This window comes from Haliotis rubra, unplaced genomic scaffold (genome assembly GCF_003918875.1).
Source record: "Haliotis rubra isolate DU_JTF1 unplaced genomic scaffold, ASM391887v1 Scf235, whole genome shotgun sequence".
NCBI classification, from domain to species: domain Eukaryota; kingdom Metazoa; phylum Mollusca; class Gastropoda; order Lepetellida; family Haliotidae; genus Haliotis; species Haliotis rubra.
The window spans coordinates 985,558-1,007,068 of record NW_025766392.1 but is presented as its reverse complement, the minus strand read 5'-3'; the positions used below and the strand labels follow the sequence as shown (position 1 = coordinate 1,007,068).

Sequence of the window (21,511 nt, the reverse complement as noted above, 5' to 3'; positions counted from 1 at the left end):
CTTTCCTGTTGCGATGATTAATCTTTAATCTGTTAAAACTGAATAAGAAGACACTTTTCCTTGTCCGCCACCTAAGTTATTATTTTACCAAAATAAGTGCACGTTAAAAATTTGTTATATTTCACTTGATTCCGCACATCTAACATCTACTATCTTCTCGCATTTAAAATTGATCTTCCATGCTCTAGAATTTATGTTTTATGTTTGTCGTGTATATTTGTCTTAATATATTGTAATATGTAGTGTACCCTCATTGTATATTCTGCACCATGTGGAAAGGCATTAATATAAGCCACAGGCTTGTTTGCCAATCCACTCCATTTCATTACTATATTATATGCACATGCTCTATTGAATAATAAATATCGTTTAAAACATATTTTTTCCACGATAATTTGTATCATATGCATTTCATTGACAGGTCTGTAAATATGATACACCGATGTCTTGCAGTGTTGAATATCGCTCATGAAAGTCTGAAGTACTAACGCAAATTATAGTTAATTTATCAAAAAATTCGAATGACTGATACTGCCCTGAGTTTAGTTTAGATTTATTATTTTTAATATGTCCGTACGTTTCGTTGTCGGTCGTGTTACTGCTTTATGCAAGTGTAGAGGCTGGACACTGGGCGGGGGTACCAACTAAAGGCGAGTGTCATTTACAATACTCATTCTGGTTGAAATTTCGTTTCTGAACTGATTTTCAAAGATATTTCTTATGACATTACATTCATACCCTATCGGAAATGTGTCATGTAGTAGTTGTTTTCAATTAGGGAGTGCTGAGATGGCAATATTTGTCTTTGTACTGTTGTTTACCTGTCACTGTTATGTTGCGTGCGCGAGTCACAGTCTGCGCATGCTCAATGAGATAAAATTGGGACTTAGCCGCACACGCAGCTAGATTTCCTCCGCCATTGCAAAGAGGAATATCAAGCGAAAAGATTTTGTGAATATGGCAAGTGCCGACGGATTTGGTCGCGTTAATCACTCGATGGTGAGTTCGATTTCATTGATGAACATTTTGAAACGGTTACATCTGTTCTACATTCACTGTGATTGTTTGATTTGTCGAGGGCCCAGGGTACCAGACAAAGCGCCTCGCTGAGACTAAGTCAAGATGGCTGAAAATTTTTCAGAGTCCGAACTGCTCGGCAGGTCAATGTGGTCTTTTTGTGTTTAAATATCAGAGTTCCTCGGTGATAATCGATCGGATTTTTGTTCTGTATTTGTTTTGTGGATCACAGACTCTTTCTTATAATTTTCAGGACTCTGTTAGTTCCTCGGAAAGGCCAGAATCTGGTGAGTAAATGTGTAGCAGGTGCGAAATAGATGTTCGGACTTAGACTCGTGAAAGGACAAATCAGATTCCGGCGTACGAGAGTCTATGTCCAACACAATCGCGTTTTCTTTGATAGTAGCCTAAATTTGTTGTCGTTTTTTATTTTAAATGTGAAAATGTATATGGTTTTATTGTACAGTGAAGATTTTTGCGCTTACTTTAACTTTTCAATACTGGTAACAAGTGTTTCGACTTAGGCGATGAAAGCACGGCTTGGCTACCAGATCAACACTGGCTTCGGGCGCGGGAGACTTTTAAATATTGATCGATTGTGAGCTTTTTCATCGATTGTTGTTGATGTCCTTGATTTGTTATTTTAAAGATTGATATGTCATGAGCTAGTTTTAAGAAAGCGGGTTTTCAAATACTGTTCGTAGTGTTGTTAAACTTCTTTGTTTCCGCTGCGAACTAAATGTTTCTCCCTCACATGTGACCGCATTCACCTCATTTGCATATTCATGAAGATTCGTACCGCCCCTTTTACTTGTTCACCTTTGCAACACAGTAAGGAATCTTTATTTAAATGCCAAATGGTTTACCATTATTTGAACTGCAAATCCATTTTCTTTTCCCAAACAACAATGTTTTATTCTGGTAAAACATAAAGGTAGACTGGGTTTGAGCACTTCCAACTTTTCAGCTTTGGGGTTCAACTGTACACATACAGCTCTTTTATATAAACATTAGTTATGAAATAACATATTATTTTTAGAAGTGACAAAGAGAACTTAATAATGTTTATTAGGATAGGATAAGACAATACAACATAGTCATTTCACAAGATGAAAGTGAAATACTTCTACAGAATTGAATGGAAACTTAAGATTTTAAATACTTTTTCTATTCATTTCTTGTGTTTTTAAAAAAAAATCTTTTCACTGTTTGCTAGGTTACTTAAAGGAATTATTTTGTTCTGTTTCCCTGCTAGTATTAAAAGACTTTACTGACTATTGATGTTACTACTTTGGCTTCTTTGTACTTTTCAAATGTTAATTTTGCACATTGACAGTATTCCACATACAAAAGAGATGTTGTCATCTTTTTCCATTGGACTGTTTGTGACATGTTACCATTTACCCTTTATGATAATTATGCCATGGTATATATTAAGTTTGTGCAAATTCTTTTACATCAAAGCCTGACTCTAATATAGCAACAATTTTAAATAGTTATGCCTTTGATCTGCGCCACTCGCCCTGAACCCAATCATATGTGAAAGTGTTTTGACTAGCCCCTAATTGTGTGTGTTGATAATGTTAAAGTGTTTTAAACTTTTATTGAGGTCAAGGTGGTAAATCAGGTTTTTTGTATGGATCTAGAAAATATTTGTTTTTGCTTGCAACTGAAATGGCGATTATACTTCGAATTATTTTTTTATCCACCACATCCCCAATAATCCCAGTTTGGAACAGTTGTAAGTAATCATGCCAATGTTGTGATTGATATGCTTGTAATATCAGAGTTTGGTTACAGCTGAAGTTCTGAAGAAGAAGATGCAGAACGGAGGGAGCGGTGAACCAGCTGCCAACCATGTCTCATCTAATGGTCTGTCCAACCATGTGTCTGACAAACATGAAGGGGGAGACAAACACAAACACCGTGACCACAGCAGCAGTAAGTCCAAAGACCACCACCATAGTTCCAGCAAACATCACAGCTCCTCATCCTCATCCAAGGACAAACACAGAGATGGAAGCTCAAAACATAAAGATGGCAGCAGCTCAAAGCATCATTCCTCCAGCTCCTCCAGCAAGCATAAGGATGGCCATAGCTCCAGCAGCAAGCACAAGGATGGGAGTTCTTCCTCCAGCAGCAAGCACCACAGTAGCAGCCATTCCAGCAGCAAAGACAAACACCATAGCAGCAGCAGCTCCTCGGATAAACACAAGGACCGACATAAGGATGGACACAAGTCTTCATCCAAAGAAGACAGTAAATCATCATCTTCATCCCCAGACAAACACAAGTCATCAAGCTCATCATCATCTGATAAACACAAGTCAAGCTCATCAGACAAACATAAGTCAAGCAGTTCATCGAGTAAGAGTAAGGATCATTCTTCTTCATCACACAGCTCCAGTAAGGACAAGTCAAGGGATAAGGAGAAGCATCATAAGGAAAAACGTGACAAGCAGGAGAAAACAAGCATAAAAACAGAGCCAGGAGCACCATCAATTGGCTCAGATGTTGACATGAAGTCTGATGAAGATCGTTCTCCACCAAAGCCAGTTGTAAAGGCCGAACCAATGAGTGATGACGATGACAAACCTCTGGTATGTACTTTCCACAGGCCATGGGGTTGAAGTTCAGTACTTCTGCAAATGTCTTGACATAAGGTGGATCAAGAATGAACTTGTTATAGTTATGTAATTTAGCTATTATCACATAGGTGGATTTAAGATAGAAAAAAGAAAAGGGTTGGCAGGCAATATACATCAAAGGATAATAAGGTTACTATGGTATCTTTAGGGAGAATGTTTTGAATATATCACCTGTTCAGTGTTTCCTGTTTATTTTCCTGTTTATATTGGATGTGCAGTGAATATTTTACAACATAAAGAGTGAATGAACAAAAGACTTCAGCCGTTACCCGTACTTTCATAATATTTGTAATTATTTTTCACTCTCATGAATTACGATCTGGCTTAAAGACTATTTGTTTTTTGACGAATCCATCATATCATGAGTTATGGCAAGACAACCAGGTATTAAAGTGTTTGTGTTGTGCAGTCTGCCAGAATCAAGGAGGAGCCTGTTGCACAGAAGAGGTCGTATAAAGAAGAATCTTCAGACGATGAACCCTTGTCATCAAGGTCAGTGACCAATATCTGATTGGCTGGCAAGGATGTGCTCAGAGATTTATCTAGGATTCTAGACTAAGTGCCCTTGGCAGGCAGTTGGGATGTGGGGAGGTCGTTATTTTCTTCTAATTGGTTGATGATACACCAGTCTAGTCACATATACAAAGCCATATCCTTAGTACCTATATGAACTACATTTTGATATTTGTAAGTCAAGTTTGTGAATAATGACAGATGTCTGATTCAGGGCCAAAAATTGGCACCTGAACATACCTAGGTAGATCCTTGGTGCCAATTTGGCTGATAATATATTGTAATTACATAGTTATTTTTTTATGAATATAATTTTGTTGCATTTATAACTTAAAGCATGAATATTCAAGTCCAGTGTTTGTATAATCATGAAGTTCTTGTCAACGCCCTAATGTTCAAACATACATATATAGGGAGGTCCTTTTTCAAATACTATAGCAAACAAACTTGAAGACCCACAAGAATTTATAAATACTAGCCACTCCCAACCCCATTATTTTGAATGGTGCAGCACTAAGAGTTATACGAAATCAACACATGGAATCCAATTCACAGAAGTAAACTAGTCTAACAGTACATATGCATTTCTATACCACAGTAATGATTGTTATTGGTTTACATGTTCAGGGTTGAGAAAGTTAAGAAAGTGAAAGTTGAGGACAAGAAGGTCAATAAAAAGAGGAAAGCAGAAGAGGAGGAGGAAGAGGAATTCAAACCGGTTGGTTACTGTTACTGCCTGGATCTGTCACTTAATAATGTATTCAGTGGATTGCTGTGTTAATGTAATGAACAAAGTATACTATGCAGAAAAGCATTCTACTAGAGTCTGGCTTTGTAATATAGGACTGATGGGGTAGCCTTATGGTTACAGCGTTCGCTCGTCACACTGAAGACCCAGGTTTTATTCCCCCACATGGTTACAATGTGTGAAGCCCATTTCTGGTATCCCGCACCGTGATATAGCTGGAATATTGCTAAAAGCGGCCTAAAACTCGCTCGCTCTTTTCCCATAAGGATAATAGAAAAATTTTAGTATTTGTTCTGTATGTATGTTATTTTATGTCACCTGTGTGGTTTTGTTTTTGTTCACTTTGTAATAATAACTTAGGGTGCAGACTTTTGTTAAATAACATATGTATTCCTCAAATATTATGTTGATATAATTCCTGTGTGTTTCATCCATGTTCGATAGTTTTTTGAGTAATTGCTAAGCTTTATGCCTTCCTCTTCTTTCTTCCACAGGAAATTAAAAAGAAGAAGAAGGACAAGCTGAAAAAGAAGACGCAGCATATACAAGAATTACCCAGCCCTACCAAAAAAACCAAGAAAGAGAAGGCCCTGAACCAGAAGTCTGGAAATGGTGGGTGACCAGAATATAGCTGAGTATTTGCAGGGATTACCATATTTGCCATAATAAGCATCCTGGACACTTATAGACAAGGGATGACACATGTCAAGTTGATTTTCAGTAACTTAGCCACAGAGAAAGAACTCAGTTCAAATGCAGATGAAACATAAACATTTGGATTCTAGCTAAATATAGACTGCACACCCTGTGATTGTTTAAAAAACTGACGACCGCCTCCGTGGTGTAGTGGTTAGAGCGTCCGCCCGGAGAGCGGAAGGTCGCGGGTTCGATCCCCGACCGCGTCATACCAAAAGACGTTAAAATATGGTACTTGTTGGTCCCTGTCTGGCGCTCGGCATTAATGGGTACAACAAGGACTGGTCGGCTCGGAGTCAGTATAATGTGTCTGAGTAGGGTATTCATGCTTCACTGCGGCATGGTATCTCAGTGGGCTAGCACTATAAAACCAGCTTAAGTCTGGGCTAGTACAAGCAGCCGCACATACACACGCATGCACGTCGTCATATGAGCGAAATATTCTCAAGCACGACGTTAAACCCAATTTCACCTCACGTTGCCTTCAAAAACTGACAATTTTGTTTAAGTGTACTTATTATGTGGATGTATGTGATACCTGTATTAGTGACAGTGATGTATGTGCAGGTGGGAGGAGGAACGGAAAGATGATGGAACCAAGTGGTATTTCCTGCAACATAGGGGCCCAGTGTTTGCTCCTCTGTATGAGCCTTTGCCCAAATCAGTCAAGTTCTACTATGACGGTGAGGACATGTTTACTACTCATGGGGATTTAATCAAACTGCCATCTCATGTTAAAGCAATGGAAATTTGCTGTCAATGGTTTTGTTGATTGTATACTGAATATTAGTAGATTCTGCTTTTTTTAATCTTACATTTCATTCACAATTATGGCTTCTAATTGTTGTAGGTTCATTCCTATCGCTATTAATATTACAAATATAGGAAATACATTTACTCTAAGAAATCACTTTGAAAGGTTCTAAGGTTTCTGTTGCAGTTCAGAAATGTTCGGGGCAGTGGGGTAGCCTAGTGGTTAAAGCGTTTGCACGTCACACCGAAGACCCAGGTTCCATTCCCCACATGGGTACAATGTGTGATGCCCATTTCTGGTGTTCCCTGCTGTGGTTTTGCTGGAATATTGCTATAAGCGGCGTAAAACTAAACTCACTCACTCACTCAGAAATGTTAACTAACACATTGACTTGATATTTGTTTGTTGTTTAACCCTGCACTCAGCATATTCCAGCTATATGACAGCATTGACTTGAATAATGGTGGAAAGGTAAAACAGGTTGCTTTGGTTACAGTGGCAGGAGTAATAATCTCTTTGTTGTGTTTATCATTAAACTTAAATTATCTTCTACTGTTGGTATGTTTCTAGGAAAGGAGATGTCTTTGTCCAATGATGCAGAGGAAGTTGGTACATTCTATGCCAAGATGTTGGAACATGACTACACCACACGTGACGTCTTCAACAACAACTTCATGAAGGACTGGAGGAAGGTGAATATTAGGGCTGTAACGAATACACTATGTTGCGAATATGATATGTATCACGAATATTAGGTAACGAATACGAATAATTATTCACGAATACAATATTGTAGTTAAGTGATTGATGCACAATATTGATTGCCCATGGTGACAGTGTTAATTTGTCACAGCAATAACCAGTGATCTGATGACACTCAAATTTGGTATGTAATAGTTATAGTTGACAGTACCATGTGTGGCCTTGGCAAACTAACATGACTTGCGCTACAAGGCTAGTACATAATGCATTCTTGCATATCTCATATTGAAAAAGGACATAAGGGTTCAAGTAAAACATACTCCATAAAGGTTTTTGTAAATATTCATGAATATTCGGTTCTAGTGACCACGAATAACTAATTGAATTCATGAAGGGCTACGGTTCGATTCACCGAATATGCGAGTGAATCGTAACAGCCTTAGTGAATACACCTTATAGTCGTCCTATTTCCTTTTCTGGATGTTAAATGTCAAGGAGATGTATACCATTTTTCATATAGAAGCCTCCAGGGTGTCTAATATACCGCACAATGTTGGAGTTGTTTCCCTTTTCCAAGTGTTAATCTAACTGTTCTGAGCCAGCATAACTATAATTTGTTTGTAGTCAATGACTTCTGAAGAAAAGGACAAGATCAAGGATCTAAGGAAATGCAACTTCAGTGAAATGGCTGACTATTTCAAGATGAAGACAGAGGAACGAAAGGCCATGACAAAGGAGGAGAAGTTGGTGAGTCAACTTACCCTGTAGCCATATGACATATAACTAGGGGTGGGTATTGCAGAGAATATTCGTATTGCGATATATTGCAATGCGAAAGCATGTATTGCGATATGCATTGCAATATATTGCATGAAGTATTTTTAAACAAAAAACTACTTATAATCGAGTTACTGCTTGATTTATAGAGCAAAAACACAACAAAATCACTATGCTTGATTAAGCTTTAATAACAAATTTTAATCATGATAAAATAAAAATATGAATAATATTTGGCACAAATGAAACAAGGAAATATCCGAAGATTTCCGAGTGTTACGACGTTTTCCGAAAGCATGTGAAAATACCGGTTTTATTCAGCGTATTGCAATAGGTATCGTTTTCATGCCTGAACCGGTAAATACCGGTAAACCGGTTATATTGCGCAGCCGTACATATAACTAATATTTGAACAGAGCAAACTGTCCTTCTGTAGTGTGATAATGAGTATGAAGAAAGTCAAAGGGTCCTTGTCATAAACAATGGGGCATGGTGGGCGAGCTGCCTGAGGCGCGCAGCTAGTGATCCAGCGAGCATGAGATGCCAGGATCGAGCCCACCTGTGACTGTGTGTACTAGGGCTGTAACGAATACACTATGTTGCGAATATGATATGTATCACGAATATTAGGTAACGAATACGAATAATTATTCACGAATACAATATTGTAGTTAAGTGATTGATGCACAATATTGATTGCCCATGGTGACAGTGTTAATTTGTCACAGCAATAACCAGTGATCTGATGACACTCAAATTTGGTATGTAATAGTTATAGTTGACAGTACCATGTGTGGCCTTGGCAAACTAACATGACTTGCGCTACAAGGCTAGTACATAATGCATTCTTGCATATTTCATATTGAAAAAGGACATAAGGGTTCAAGTAAAACATACTCCATAAAGGTTTTTGTAAATATTCATGAATATTCGGTTCTAGTGACCACGAATAACTAATTGAATTCATGAAGGGCTACGGTTCGATTCACCGAATATGCGAGTGAATCGTAACAGCCTTAGTGTGTACCTTGGAGCCCACCTTGGAGTCAACTTTGTGTGCAGACTCCTTCAGTGTTGTCACAACCCCGAGTGTACATTACACAACCCTGTGCACTTAAAAGAACCCACGAATCCTTTGGTAAATGACAAGATGGTGGCCACATGAATATGTGGAAACACGTAGTTGCGGGTACAGCAATGTGCAGTAAACTTGGACAAAGTATTGTGACCATGTGTCCCAGTGTACCCAGCTGTGAATGGGTACCTCGTAAGGATGGGAAAGCCGCAATAACTTTGTGCGCAATAGTTGTATGCTCCCCATGGAGTTAAGATTGATAATACGATGTGCCGTTTGAAACTGACATCCAATGATCGAGGGAAAAATAAAGCACTTTTGAGCAGCTGAGCTGAATATTGGCGCTATACAAATATTAGCATAATAAACAAGCTTGAATTAAAATGAAGGATTTCGGTAGTCCCTGGATACAAGTACCATAAAAGATCAACTGTAGTTTTGAACACTGCTTTGTCAGCATTTTTCCTTATTGATTTTCAGTTCTTTGAAGTTTTTTTAGTTTGTCAACTTGGAGTGTGACATTTGTTGCTACAGAGACTGACAACTGTTAGTCAACAACATCTGTGATTTATTTGTGCACAGTTTCAATGAATTTCACAGTTACCTTCCAAATTTTAGAGACTATAAGTGTTTTGAAGAATTTCCTTTGTGACTACAGGTAAATAAAAAGAGGAATGAAGAGCTAGTGAAGGAGTATGGCTTTTGCAAGATTGATGGTCACACAGAGAAAATCGGTAACTTTAAGATAGAACCCCCAGGCCTGTTCCGAGGGCGAGGTGACCATCCCAAGCAGGGCATGTTGAAGAGGAGGGTACAGCCTGAGGATGTCATCATCAACTGTAGCAAGTAAGAGAAAAAAGTATAATTTGACTTGTCAATCCTGCTATTTGTTGTGCCATTTACTGTGTAATATAAAATCTTTGGATGTGACTGTGTGGTTTTGGTAGTCTTTGGCCATTGAAGTAGTAGAGAACTGAATTCTGAAAATTGTATGTGATTACATGAAGTTTGTAGTACAATAATATGTTGATTTGAAGTTTGGAGATTTTATTTGTCAATTTGGTTTACTTCTTCAGAGATTCTAATATCCCGAAGCCTCCTGAAGGCCACAGGTGGAAAGAAGTCCGCCATGATAACTCGGTAAGCTTTGTTCATATGCACAAGTGGTTTCAGGGAATTTAACATGCAAGTAACTTTCCTACATCAATAAAAAAAATCCGGAACTGTTTCACATTGTGGTCCTGATTAATTCTTTCCATAAACGAACAGTTACTATTGCATTATTCTTAAAAGTAAATGGAAGAATTAATGTGTTGTGTTTGTCAACAGCTGTCATAAGTATTAGAGTTGTTGTTACTGTACAGTTGGCTAAAGACATTGTAAATGGAAAGACTTTTTAAATAGATAATTTATTCCATGGCAAATATCAGTTGAATGTTGTGTTGTATGACAGGTAACATGGCTCTCCAGCTGGAACGAAAACATCCAGGGTCAGACCAAATATATCATGTTGAACGCTGCTTCCAAACTCAAGGTAAGCTTCATTTGCAAAACTCTGGGTGCAGTGCAGGGTAATATGATTTTGGTATTTGCAATCTTGATGGGTCAACAGCTGGCCCCTTTGTGTAAGGCACTTCATTTCACTTCAGTTTTGTCCCTTAGTCCAGCTAGAAAACTTGAGTTTGTGTCGTTCCTGACGTGTCTAGGTTTGTCAGCTATTTGTAAGTGCTGTGGATTTCACCAGTGCCTGACTGACATGCCATACAATGCAGTGTTAGACAAAACTCACTGGAATCTTGGCAGTGTCACTAGCATAGGTACATATTGTATGAGATGTGACATTGAGCACCTGTAACTTGAAGAGATAATCAACTTTAGTGGTTGTACCGTATAGTCCAACACTAGTAATATGAATGGAGATCCCAGTAAATATTTTGTTTAAGTTCACACTCATCAATATTCCAGATATATGTGAATAATTGAGTCTGGACCAGACAATCCAATGATCAACAGCATTAACATTGATCTACTAAATTGGGATACAATGATATGTGTCAACCAAGTCAGTGAGCCTAACCACCCAATCCTGTTAGTTGCCTCTTACAACAAGAATGGGTTGCTGAAGACCAGTTCTAGCCCGGATCTTCACTGGTCTAATGAGTTGAAACCCAAAACAGTTGCAGTCTGCTATTAATACTCTGTCTGAAATGATTCATGCGGTGGTTGTTCATTTTTCCTATCTCTTTCTTTCAGGGAGAGAAGGACTGGCAGAAGTATGAGGTGGCACGTCGTCTGCACAAGTGTGTTGACAAGATCCGTGCTCAGTATCGTGAAGACTGGAAATCCAAGGAGATGAGAATACGACAACGAGCTGTTGCCCTCTACTTCATTGACAAGGTGATTCCCACACGATTATATTATCAAGATACAAACAATGTTGGGTGTGGCATAAATTCAGGATATGTTATCAGCAGGTATGAGCTAAGAAAACATGTTTCAACTTTCACACGTTGGCTTTCTTGTCAATCATGTTTCTCAGTAGTGTCTACAGAGTACATTAGAATTCTCTGCCATCTGTTTTATTTCCTTACACTTAAACAAATTATCAGATATCTATTTTGGAATGTTAGTTCAAATTTTGACTAGGAATAAAAGTCCCTTCCAATTGTTTGAAATATATCTAATCCTTCCAAAGTTGTAACACTTATCATGATCATACTAAGCCAAGTTAGAATTTTTGTCAAGTTGAGAAATTTAACTAATATTTGACATAGACGTGGGTCTGAATACTGGAATTTTGAGAGCCCTAACTATATCCCATCTTGTATGTTGTCCAACAACTAATTCTGTATTGTATTCGTCCAGCTGGCTCTGAGAGCTGGTAACGAGAAGGAGGAAGGTGAGACGGCTGACACGGTGGGCTGCTGTTCGCTGCGTGTGGAACACATGACGCTGCACGAGGAGAAGGACAACAAGGAGTGTGTGGTGGAGTTTGACTTCCTCGGTAAGGACTCCATCCGCTACAACAACAGCATGCCCGTGGAGAAGAGAGTCTTCAAGAACCTGCAGCTCTTCATGGACAACAAGCAGCCTGAAGATGACCTCTTCGACAGACTTAATGTGAGTTACAAATGAAAACACATGACAAAAGTCATGTCATTCATGAATGTGAGGATGCCGGGTATGGTTAGACCCTCTGTACCCCATGCTTGTTGTCAAGAATGTATTCAGCAGAGACCGTACATCCGTACGCATGTACATCCTGATTCTTGTAAATGCGATGTATCATGAACCGTTTTACCCAATGTCTTCAAATTTGGTGGCAATCTGCATTGGGGGATTACACAGACAACAGTCGAATTGGATGACCTTGATCTTATTTTCAAGGTCACCATGACACTTTGACCACTTTCCAAACTTATGTAAACGCGATATCTCATAAAACGTTGCACCCAATGTCTTCAATTATGTCGACAGCCATGCAGACAACAGTCATTTCAGGGTGACCTTGACCTTATTTTCAAGGCAACATGACACTTTTCAAAATCTTGTTAGCGTGAAAACTACACAAAAGGTAATCTTCTGTGTTCCTTTATTTATCAACCACGTACGTGCGTGGCCCAACCCTCAAGCCTGGATAGAATGATAGTAGTCCCAAAGGTTAAGTTGTTAACCAAGTTATGATGTGATGTAGAGAGATGGACAATTCTTATCAGTGGAAATATTGTTAGATGTAGCATACAGTCCTGTGTTTCAGGTTTTCAAAGTTACTGACAAGATTACTGTACAAGTGTGCCATGTCTTATCAACAGTTTACGTAAAAATGACCCATGTTCTCCATTTGATTCAGACTGCCATTTTGAACAAGCATCTGCATGATCTGATGGAAGGCCTGACTGCCAAGGTGTTCAGGACATACAATGCTTCCCGCACCCTACAGGAACAGTTGGACATTCTCACAAATCGTAAGACTTTCTTATATCTAACACATATTAATAGATTTGTGCTAAATTGATACCTGTCCATGAAGAACCTACCTGCCGTGTGACAAAATATCAACTTGTCATTATGTGTTGAAAGATTAATATCTAGTCATAAATGTTTTTATTCTCCTACAGCTGAAGACCCTATTCCAGCCAAGATCCTGTCCTACAACCGAGCCAACCGTGCTGTGGCTATCTTGTGTAACCATCAGCGGTCAGCTCCAAAAACCTTTGCCCAGTCCATGGACAACCTCATGAAAAAGGTACAGGGGAATTCTATCCCACCGATTATGTTAAATGCGTATAACATTTCATGAAGAATATCTTCCATTGGTGTTAGAAATTCCCCACATGGGCACAATGTGTGAAGCCCATTTCTGGTGTCCCCCTCCGTGATATTGCTGGAATATTGCTAAAAGCGCCGTAAAACCCAACTTACTCACACATTCACTTGAGACCCCTTGCTGTTGTGTCTTGCCCTGTCTACTCAATGTTACGTTTAAATCTGTAGGCCATGTTTTGATACAGCAGCAGATGGGATTGAATATAGGTTTTGTGAAGGCGAGGTAACTGATGGCTGGTTGTTGGTTTGTTGTTTAACGATGCACTCAGCAATATTCCAGCTATATGGCGGCAGTTGGTAAATAATTGAGTCTGGATAAGACAATCCAGTGATCAGCAGCATGAGCATTGATCTACACAATTGGGATACGATGACAAGTCTGCGAGTCTGTCCACCCGATCCTGTTAGTCGCCTTTTACGATAAGCGTAAGTTGTTGAAGACCAATTCTAACCTAGATCTTCAGGGATCAGTAGTTGATAGTGTAGTTGACATCTGTTTCAGATTGATGAGAAGAAGCTGCAGGTAAAAGATGCCAAGAAGTCTGTGAAAGATGCCAAGTCTGACTATAAGGCCCATAACACAGAGAAGGCAAGACAGTAAGTACAACACACTTCATACAGATTAAAGCTAAAAGTAAATAAACAAAAGATAAATGTTTGTGTAAATGTCTTACATATTTGGGTTTGGGAGGTCTAATTGTGATGGTATGCATGTCACAATTTAGTTTTTTCAGCTTCCTGATGACATTAGATTAGTTTTTGTTGCCCAGGGCATGTACAGGTCATGTCATTTAAGTTTTGAGTTTTCCAGGTCTGGAATAGTTTTTGAAAGGGGAACTCGGCACAAAGTCATTCTAAAAATGATGTCTTAGTTGTTGATATAAATCTGTGACAAGCTAATAAATACTTTGATGAAATTAATGTTAAGTTTAAGTTGAGTTAATGATGCGTTTTTGTTTTGATTTCTTTTGATATTATAGAGAAGACCATGATATGGTCATGCTAAGCTAAAAGGTAAGCTAAAAGTGTGTTGCGTGTTTCGTGTCATGAGAAAAATTTACAAGGACTGGGATATTGTCTAGAATAACATTCATCCTTAGGGGCTATCATAATGTCTGTGTCTGACCACGAGTGTGTTGTTACAGGACTGTTGAGAAGAAGAAGAAGGCAGTACAGCGTCTGGAGGAACAGCTCACTAAGCTGGAGGTGCAGGCCACAGATAAGGTTAGTTCACTGTTGTCAACACAACACCATCATATAATATTTAGATTATCAATGTTCATGAATAGCGTCTGACCCTTGACAATTCCGGCAGATTCGCCAACGGTCTGATAGAAGTCTACAACCCACCGGCCCCAGTGTCTGACTGTATGTTTCACAATGACTTTGACTGAAGTTGTTATATGTGGCATGTAACACTTGTTTCCTGTTTATAAATCTCATGTTTGTTAATAATTTCAATGCCAATTATAAGAAATATTAAATCTGAAATGTGTGTTTAATTTTATTCTATGGGTCCATTGAATGTTCAATGGGTCAGACACACATCTGAAACTTACAGGACCCAATGTCCTGTTACTTTGAAACACCATTCGTGAACACTGGATTATGTGTTTTAGCTGATCTTGTTTTAGAATGGTGGGCATGGGTAGATCGGTCTTCTACAGTGTGCAGATTCCTATGTACAGTTGCTTCCCTTAGGCATGCCAGAAACCTATTTTAATCCTTGATATGCTCTGATTTTGATTCTTGTAAACCAGCCAGAATTCCTAGAATTTTGTGTCACTGCAGGCGTTATTTTCATCTGTAGATTGTAATCTACTGTTTGATGGTTGTGTTCTGTATATTAGAAATCAGTGAATGGCCTGAAGGTGTCTTGTCTGCTTTGTAAGGTAATTTTCACATTACATTCCATGAAATAATAAAGAATGTTGTATTTCTCAAGTAAGTGGACTAGCACACTCAATCAGCCATTCCCCCAAATTGAAATGTATATGTGATACATGGCCGTTATTTTGTTTTGCAGGAGGAAAATAAAGAAATTGCCTTGGGTACGTCCAAGCTGAACTATCTGGATCCCAGAATCTCAGTGGCTTGGTAAGTCTGCTTATGAAGGTGATAACCATTCTATTTGCCCATGTTAAGTCTATGTGAGAGTATGGGAGTTACATCAACATTTTGCTAATACCGTTATTTTTCCTTATCCTGACTCATGCTAATTATGCTTGTCTCATTCCTCTTGTGAATGGTAGTGGAACACTTGAAATCCCTTGAAGTTCCCTTCCCTGCGAAGGCACTCCTACAGAGGGGAAGCTACGTCCAGGAACCCACCTTCACGAAGACCTAGAGAATCATCTCTAGACTCCAGGAAGGGTACACCATCGCATCGGGATCGCACGCCTGCGCTAAGCTCTTCATACAGATCATCCCATAGAGAGAGGGGAGATTACGTCAATCAGCCTTCGTGAAGGCTTAGAGAGATATCTCAAGACTCCAGGAGGAATACACGGTCACATCGGGACCGTTCACCTGCACGCAGATCTACATACAGAGACTCACATCATTATGGATCTTCAGATAGGGTAATGTCTAACTTCACTGTCTGAAGTTAGAAGTCTGGAGAACTCTACTAACGTCAGCTCAGCATAGCAGACCCCGCCGATGACAGTCGACCTGCGCGAAGGAATGTTAGCTATATAAGCTCTCAAATGAAGGCCTGCACGAACGGTTACGTTTGCGAAGATCTTTACCGTCAGAAGTATCAACAGTTAAAAGCCTGGAGGATTCAACGAACGCCAGCTTAGCATTAGCAGTCCATGATGGAGCTTCCACGCAGGAAGGATTCTAACACAGAAGTAGATCCAGTCGTTCTCCAGGATTCTACAGACTGCGCTGATACAGATCTTCCAACTTGGACCTTCATCAATCTGCTCGCAGGCACTCATGGGAAGGATTATAATCAGAGTCAGCATGTCCTGCCGTTCAACGATAGCAGATTTCCCCTTAATCATACGGAGCCCTTCATGATACATCAGGGTTTGAGATTACAAGATCATCAGTGAATCCCGTAATAGATATTCAAGATGGAAGATAAGAAGATAACACAACTGGACACTACAACTAGATGTTGGCTATGTTGGATCAACACGTGGCTGAAGGAAGAGACACACACCTGAAGTAACGATGTCAGATAACATCCGATGAAACACTGAAGATGAAATTTCATCACATAGGCTTACAAGATATCAAAGGGACAGTTAACAGCATTGTCGCAGTTCCTCAGCTAGACATCGGTTACGGTCAACTTTACAGAACATCTGTATAAGATGACGACTGCAGTAAAGATTATAAAGTTGAAAAATACAGTCACAACATAGACCCTGTACTTGTATAGGACATACTCGTACATGAAGAAGGGTCGCATCTCCACTTGATGCGCGCATCAAGAGATGGAGTTGCAATAGATAACTAATGGAATATTAGTATATCTAAAATCCACACGAAAATGTCAGGAGAAGTTTCGGAAGAAATCTGACAAGTTGTGGTCCCCCAGACTCATCAGAGAGAAGTTGAAAGAACAGAACCAAGTTCCCAAGGGGGGTAATACAGGACCTAAATCTACAACCAGTGAATCCAGAACGTGGCCTGACCCACCACCGTTTTCGACGGATTCTGCAAGCATAATTAGCATGAGTCAGGATAAGTATAAAATATCAATTTTAGTCAGAAAATTACATTTCTGCAAGTGGGCCCAGCTTGAAACTGTCTTGATGGTTTGTAGTCTTCAGTCATGTCAGAGATAGCCTGTATTGGATAGCAACCTTGGTGGATGCTTGGGCTCGTGCCTGTGTAGTACTCGTGCCAGTAATGCCCTCATTTGGGTAAACATGGTAAAATATAAGTGTATTTGTTGGTTATGTCTCTTGGGGATGCCAGTATCCTATCCTTTGAATTTTGTATATGCCCTGCCTCTGATTCTACACTCTGGCTGTGCTTGTGTATTTCATGTAAGTGGCAAATGTCAAAGACATGTATATCTGTAGGCTTTCATACCACATGCTAAACACATGTTTAATGCAGTTATCTCCCTTTCCTCCCCCCAGGTGTAAGAAGTGGAATGTGCCTGTTGAGAAGATCTACAACAAGACCCAGAGGGACAAGTTCCGGTGGGCCTTAGACATGGCAGAGGCTGACTTCTGCTTTTGATATGGATGTGTCTTAGGCGTCAGTGATCAAATGTTATTTTACTACAGAGCATTTTGTTGCCAGTCATCGCTGACTTGGCAATGTACAGATTTTAACAAGGGTATTTAATATGGTTAATTGTGGAGAGGAAATGAATGCAAGGTGTTATAGTGTGTGTTAAGAGATGTGGATTTGTCGTGGGATTTTATGGACATTATTGGTGCCTGTGTGAGAAGTTCTGTGACATACTAGAAAACCTTGAATTTTAGTCGCTATATTTTGTGGAATGACCTCTATACGTGCTGCTTGTAGACAGGTGTACAGCCATTAAGTATACCTTGGATATGCAGCTATACATGCATTTTGATATTCAGCCATGCATCTCATGCTCTGGTATTTCCAGCAGGAACTCTAATCACTATTGTCTAGGTTAAATATACTGACCAGCAAAAGAAACGCAATTCAAGAAATCAAAACAATTTATTCCATTGATCCAGCTCTAAACTCATGCTGAAAAAGTATAATTTTCATGAATTATGAGTTGCGTTTTTATTGCTGGTCAGTATATGTAATGAAATATTTAACATGGCTGAAAACTAGCCACTGAACATCATCCAGTTATTTGGTCTTTATTGCCATAGTTAACTAATACCTTTTTATGTGAAAGATAGCATTTTGTTTTCAGTACATGAAATTGTTTGCTGTTATGGCAATTATAAGTAAGGTCTTCTGTTGTGATATTGGTCCTGTCTGGTTTAAGGCACATGGCCCAATATTATGGCATTTATCCACCCTATCTCCAAGTTTATACCTACTGCGAATGTATGTACGGTTTGATTTTGATTGAAACTTGCCTTGACTGGAGAAGAAAGTGCTATTACTTGTTGTTCAAGTTATTATTCTTCATGTTTAATTTAATATGACCATGAACGCAACATATATTACTGTGTATGTTAATGTGTTGAGTGTCTCTGAATGTGTACCCACTCCCAGATGATTCTTTGATGTGGACGATTATTATTCATTTGTATGAAATAGTTTGATTGTACAGTGTATTTGTTGATAGGAAGGTTTGTACAGTTGACAGTTACTTGTCATTGGTACGTGTACATGATAAGGCAGAATGTTACTTATGTCATCTGGCTTGAGTTAAAGTTCCTTATGAGACTCGTCAGGTAAACACCAGTAGGTTCCGCATTATGACCAACCAAATTCCACATGAATTCTGTTGTCAAATTATGTCCTATGTAACCATATGCACTTACACCCCCTAAGTCTTCACCTCACCCGTGTCCCAGTATTTGCCACGTATCTATGTGTGTGTGTTGTATACAATAAACATCACTCAATAACACATCATTCGATCTAGACCCCCATAGACTGCATCCAGTGACCAGCATTGCATGTTTATCATGGTATTAGTAACTTGATTTTGTGTTCAGTCGAACCCCAAAATATGAATTTCATGAGTCATTACCTTTTGTTGAGCAGTATTTTGAGAAATTATTGAAGTCACGTAATTGTTCAGATGGGTTTAGCAGTCACATCCGAGGTAGACATGTCTCTCAGGTTACTCTGTGGTACTACTTCCTGGTCTGAATTAAATCTTCCATTTATCGAAAATAACATGTTATACCCTTAAAAAATGATTACAGATGTCAATGGGTGAACAATGTTACAGTAATATGACAACTGAATGTCATGTCCTCAGATCATATGTTCCTTCTGGTAAGATGATGTAGGTTTTTTCCTGAAGTATAGTATCACATTATATGGGGAGGGATTTGTTATAGAAGTGAAAGTCATGGTAACCACTGAATCCTGTTTCAAATAACTTAATAATTCTCTGAACACAGGGTAGCGGTGGTAGGTCGTTAGGAAGTTCTGATGTTGTGAGCACTTGGAAATCATTTTACTCTGTACCTCCAGTCTCAGGATATAACAGTCTCCCCACAAACACATGAAATATAAGCTGTATTAAAAAACTGCTTCATTGGACATGTAAATACTACCAATATCTTTCAATGAAAAAGTAGCAAAAAAATAATACTTTTACAGAGCTTGATTTTGTGATGTTGAGGTGGATGTGATGTACATTTGAGTAGATATATTTGATTACTAACACGTGCATGTACAGACAGCTAACAAGCAATAATTAGAAAACAGCAACTGAAATGTCTCAAGTTTTTTGTTCGAGTTATATTCAAACGTCAGTTTAGAGATCTTGCCACAATGTCCAGTATTGATCCCAAATCATTCCATATACTTTTTATTATGCATAAGCCCCAAAATGTTTCATATTGTCTATCAGAATGTGAAATATGTATTTGTGATTTTATTACAGTGGCTTAGCAGGAGACAAACAACCTGTACCACCTTGCACACGTAATTGCATGGTAGATATACTTAATCAAAACTTGCTAGAAAGTTGATAGTATACAATCAGTATTAATGTTGGCACTCACTGTCTTGTGTTGAAGTCCTTATGCCAAACTTTCCACTGGTGGGACATGAAGAACTCTTGGATCAGGACCTAGGAGCTATGATTTATGTTGCACAATTGTGTATTTTACCCATGATATTTTATCCTTGTTTGGTTGAAAACATTTTACCATCTTCAATTTATTTGCTGTTTCTTTCGATTTTATGCTCAAAATATTTAGTTAATTCATATTAATGTAAATATTGCACGTCATGAAATATCTTTGATTTTAAACATGTGGAAAAATGCTTGTTTGATTTTGAAAGGAATTAAACAGATATCATACCTTATTAAAAATTCACAAAATTTGCATGAATCTGAAGAGTTATATAAGTGGTATCCCTAAATGAAATTCATGACAATTATTGTGCAGGTAGATAACGACTGAGTCAGTTGCAATACTAAATATGAACACAACTGTCAGCTACCTCAGATTAGGTCTGTGTGGTATGGGAGAAGCATGAACCATGTCCTCATGCTAAGTGTGAGCTGTATTGTAGCTATTTATTGATATAAGTTAAGGACCACCTGTCTTGTGATATTGAAGCTGAAGTGATAGTACAACTTCGTGTAGGTCACCGCTTGATGTATAAACACTGCTAGATCTGCTGTGCTTCATGCAATACATTACCTTTAAGTGTTCTGTGTTAAATATTTGTGAAATATGCACATACTAGTATTTTGTAATAAATAAAATAAGGTAATAAGTCGGTGATTCAAAGTAATTTGTCTCTGAGCTGTGCGTAATCAATATTTGTGTAGGCCACCTAAGCCAGGGAAAAGTATGACCCAAGTATAGTGATTACAAGACTGAATCTCAGTGATAGATGTAAAGTCTGATCAAAAAGGCAGTTAACAGGAAGTATTAGTGCATGCCACACAGAGTATTTTCACAGACTGTTATTAATGGACCCAACTAAGGAATCAGCGCTGTGTGGACTTGTATTCCTCTGCCTTAACGGGAGCTTGTGCTCCATTGAACTCCTCCGTCTGTCCATTCCTTGACAATGCCAGGTGAAGTGGTTTGTACACAGGAATTCTATGAACTATTCCTGGAAATGTGTTTATATGACACTCAAATAGTACTGAATATTCCCATATATCAGATGTACATATCTTGTTATCAGCCATTGCCTTTTTTCCTTTGTGTAGCATTGATAGAAGTGACACATGTATTGAGCTCTGATTGATCATTACAAAACACTCGGTGTCATGGTTGGTCATTGCTAACTTTCAGTTGGCACCTTGCCCAATGAAAATACAGCTCAAGAGCTCCCAACTATTGGTGGCTGGTGTTTTATATGTTTAATTTTGTTATAATTTTGATCCAACAATCAGCTCAATCATCAAGTGTTGTGTCCATTATTTGTTTGCATTTTAAACACATTTTTGTTCGATGACCAACTGTCAGAGTGAATCTCTGTATGTGGCCACTCACCATGTATATGAACCAGAAACTGAATAAAGATCATATCCCAAGCTGCTATGTTGTATGTTGTCAACAGTAATATACCTTGTAGGGGCTTGGCAAGAGCAGCTGTCTGGGGCAGCGTTGTATGCAGAGTTACATCCCCTGGCAATGTCCGAA

The 21,511-nt window shown here is 38.7% G+C and overlaps 1 protein-coding gene across 1 annotated transcript; it reads left to right on the top strand.

Moving 5' to 3' along the window:
* The first annotated feature begins 891 nt into the window (after positions 1–891).
* LOC124278329 (DNA topoisomerase I, mitochondrial-like) lies at positions 892–21,402 on the top strand. The gene is given in 21 exon segments (XM_046714053.1): positions 892–999; positions 1,271–1,304; positions 2,818–3,617; positions 4,075–4,157; positions 4,806–4,896; positions 5,421–5,519; positions 5,522–5,538; positions 6,190–6,305; positions 6,947–7,068; positions 7,703–7,825; positions 9,589–9,776; positions 10,007–10,070; positions 10,384–10,464; positions 11,184–11,327; positions 11,796–12,050; positions 12,781–12,895; positions 13,049–13,176; positions 13,759–13,853; positions 14,402–14,480; positions 15,283–15,353; positions 17,360–21,402. Coding segments are annotated over 21 exon segments (2,850 nt in total). The 5' UTR covers positions 892–957; the 3' UTR covers positions 17,463–21,402.
* The last annotated feature ends 109 nt before the right edge of the window (positions 21,403–21,511 follow it).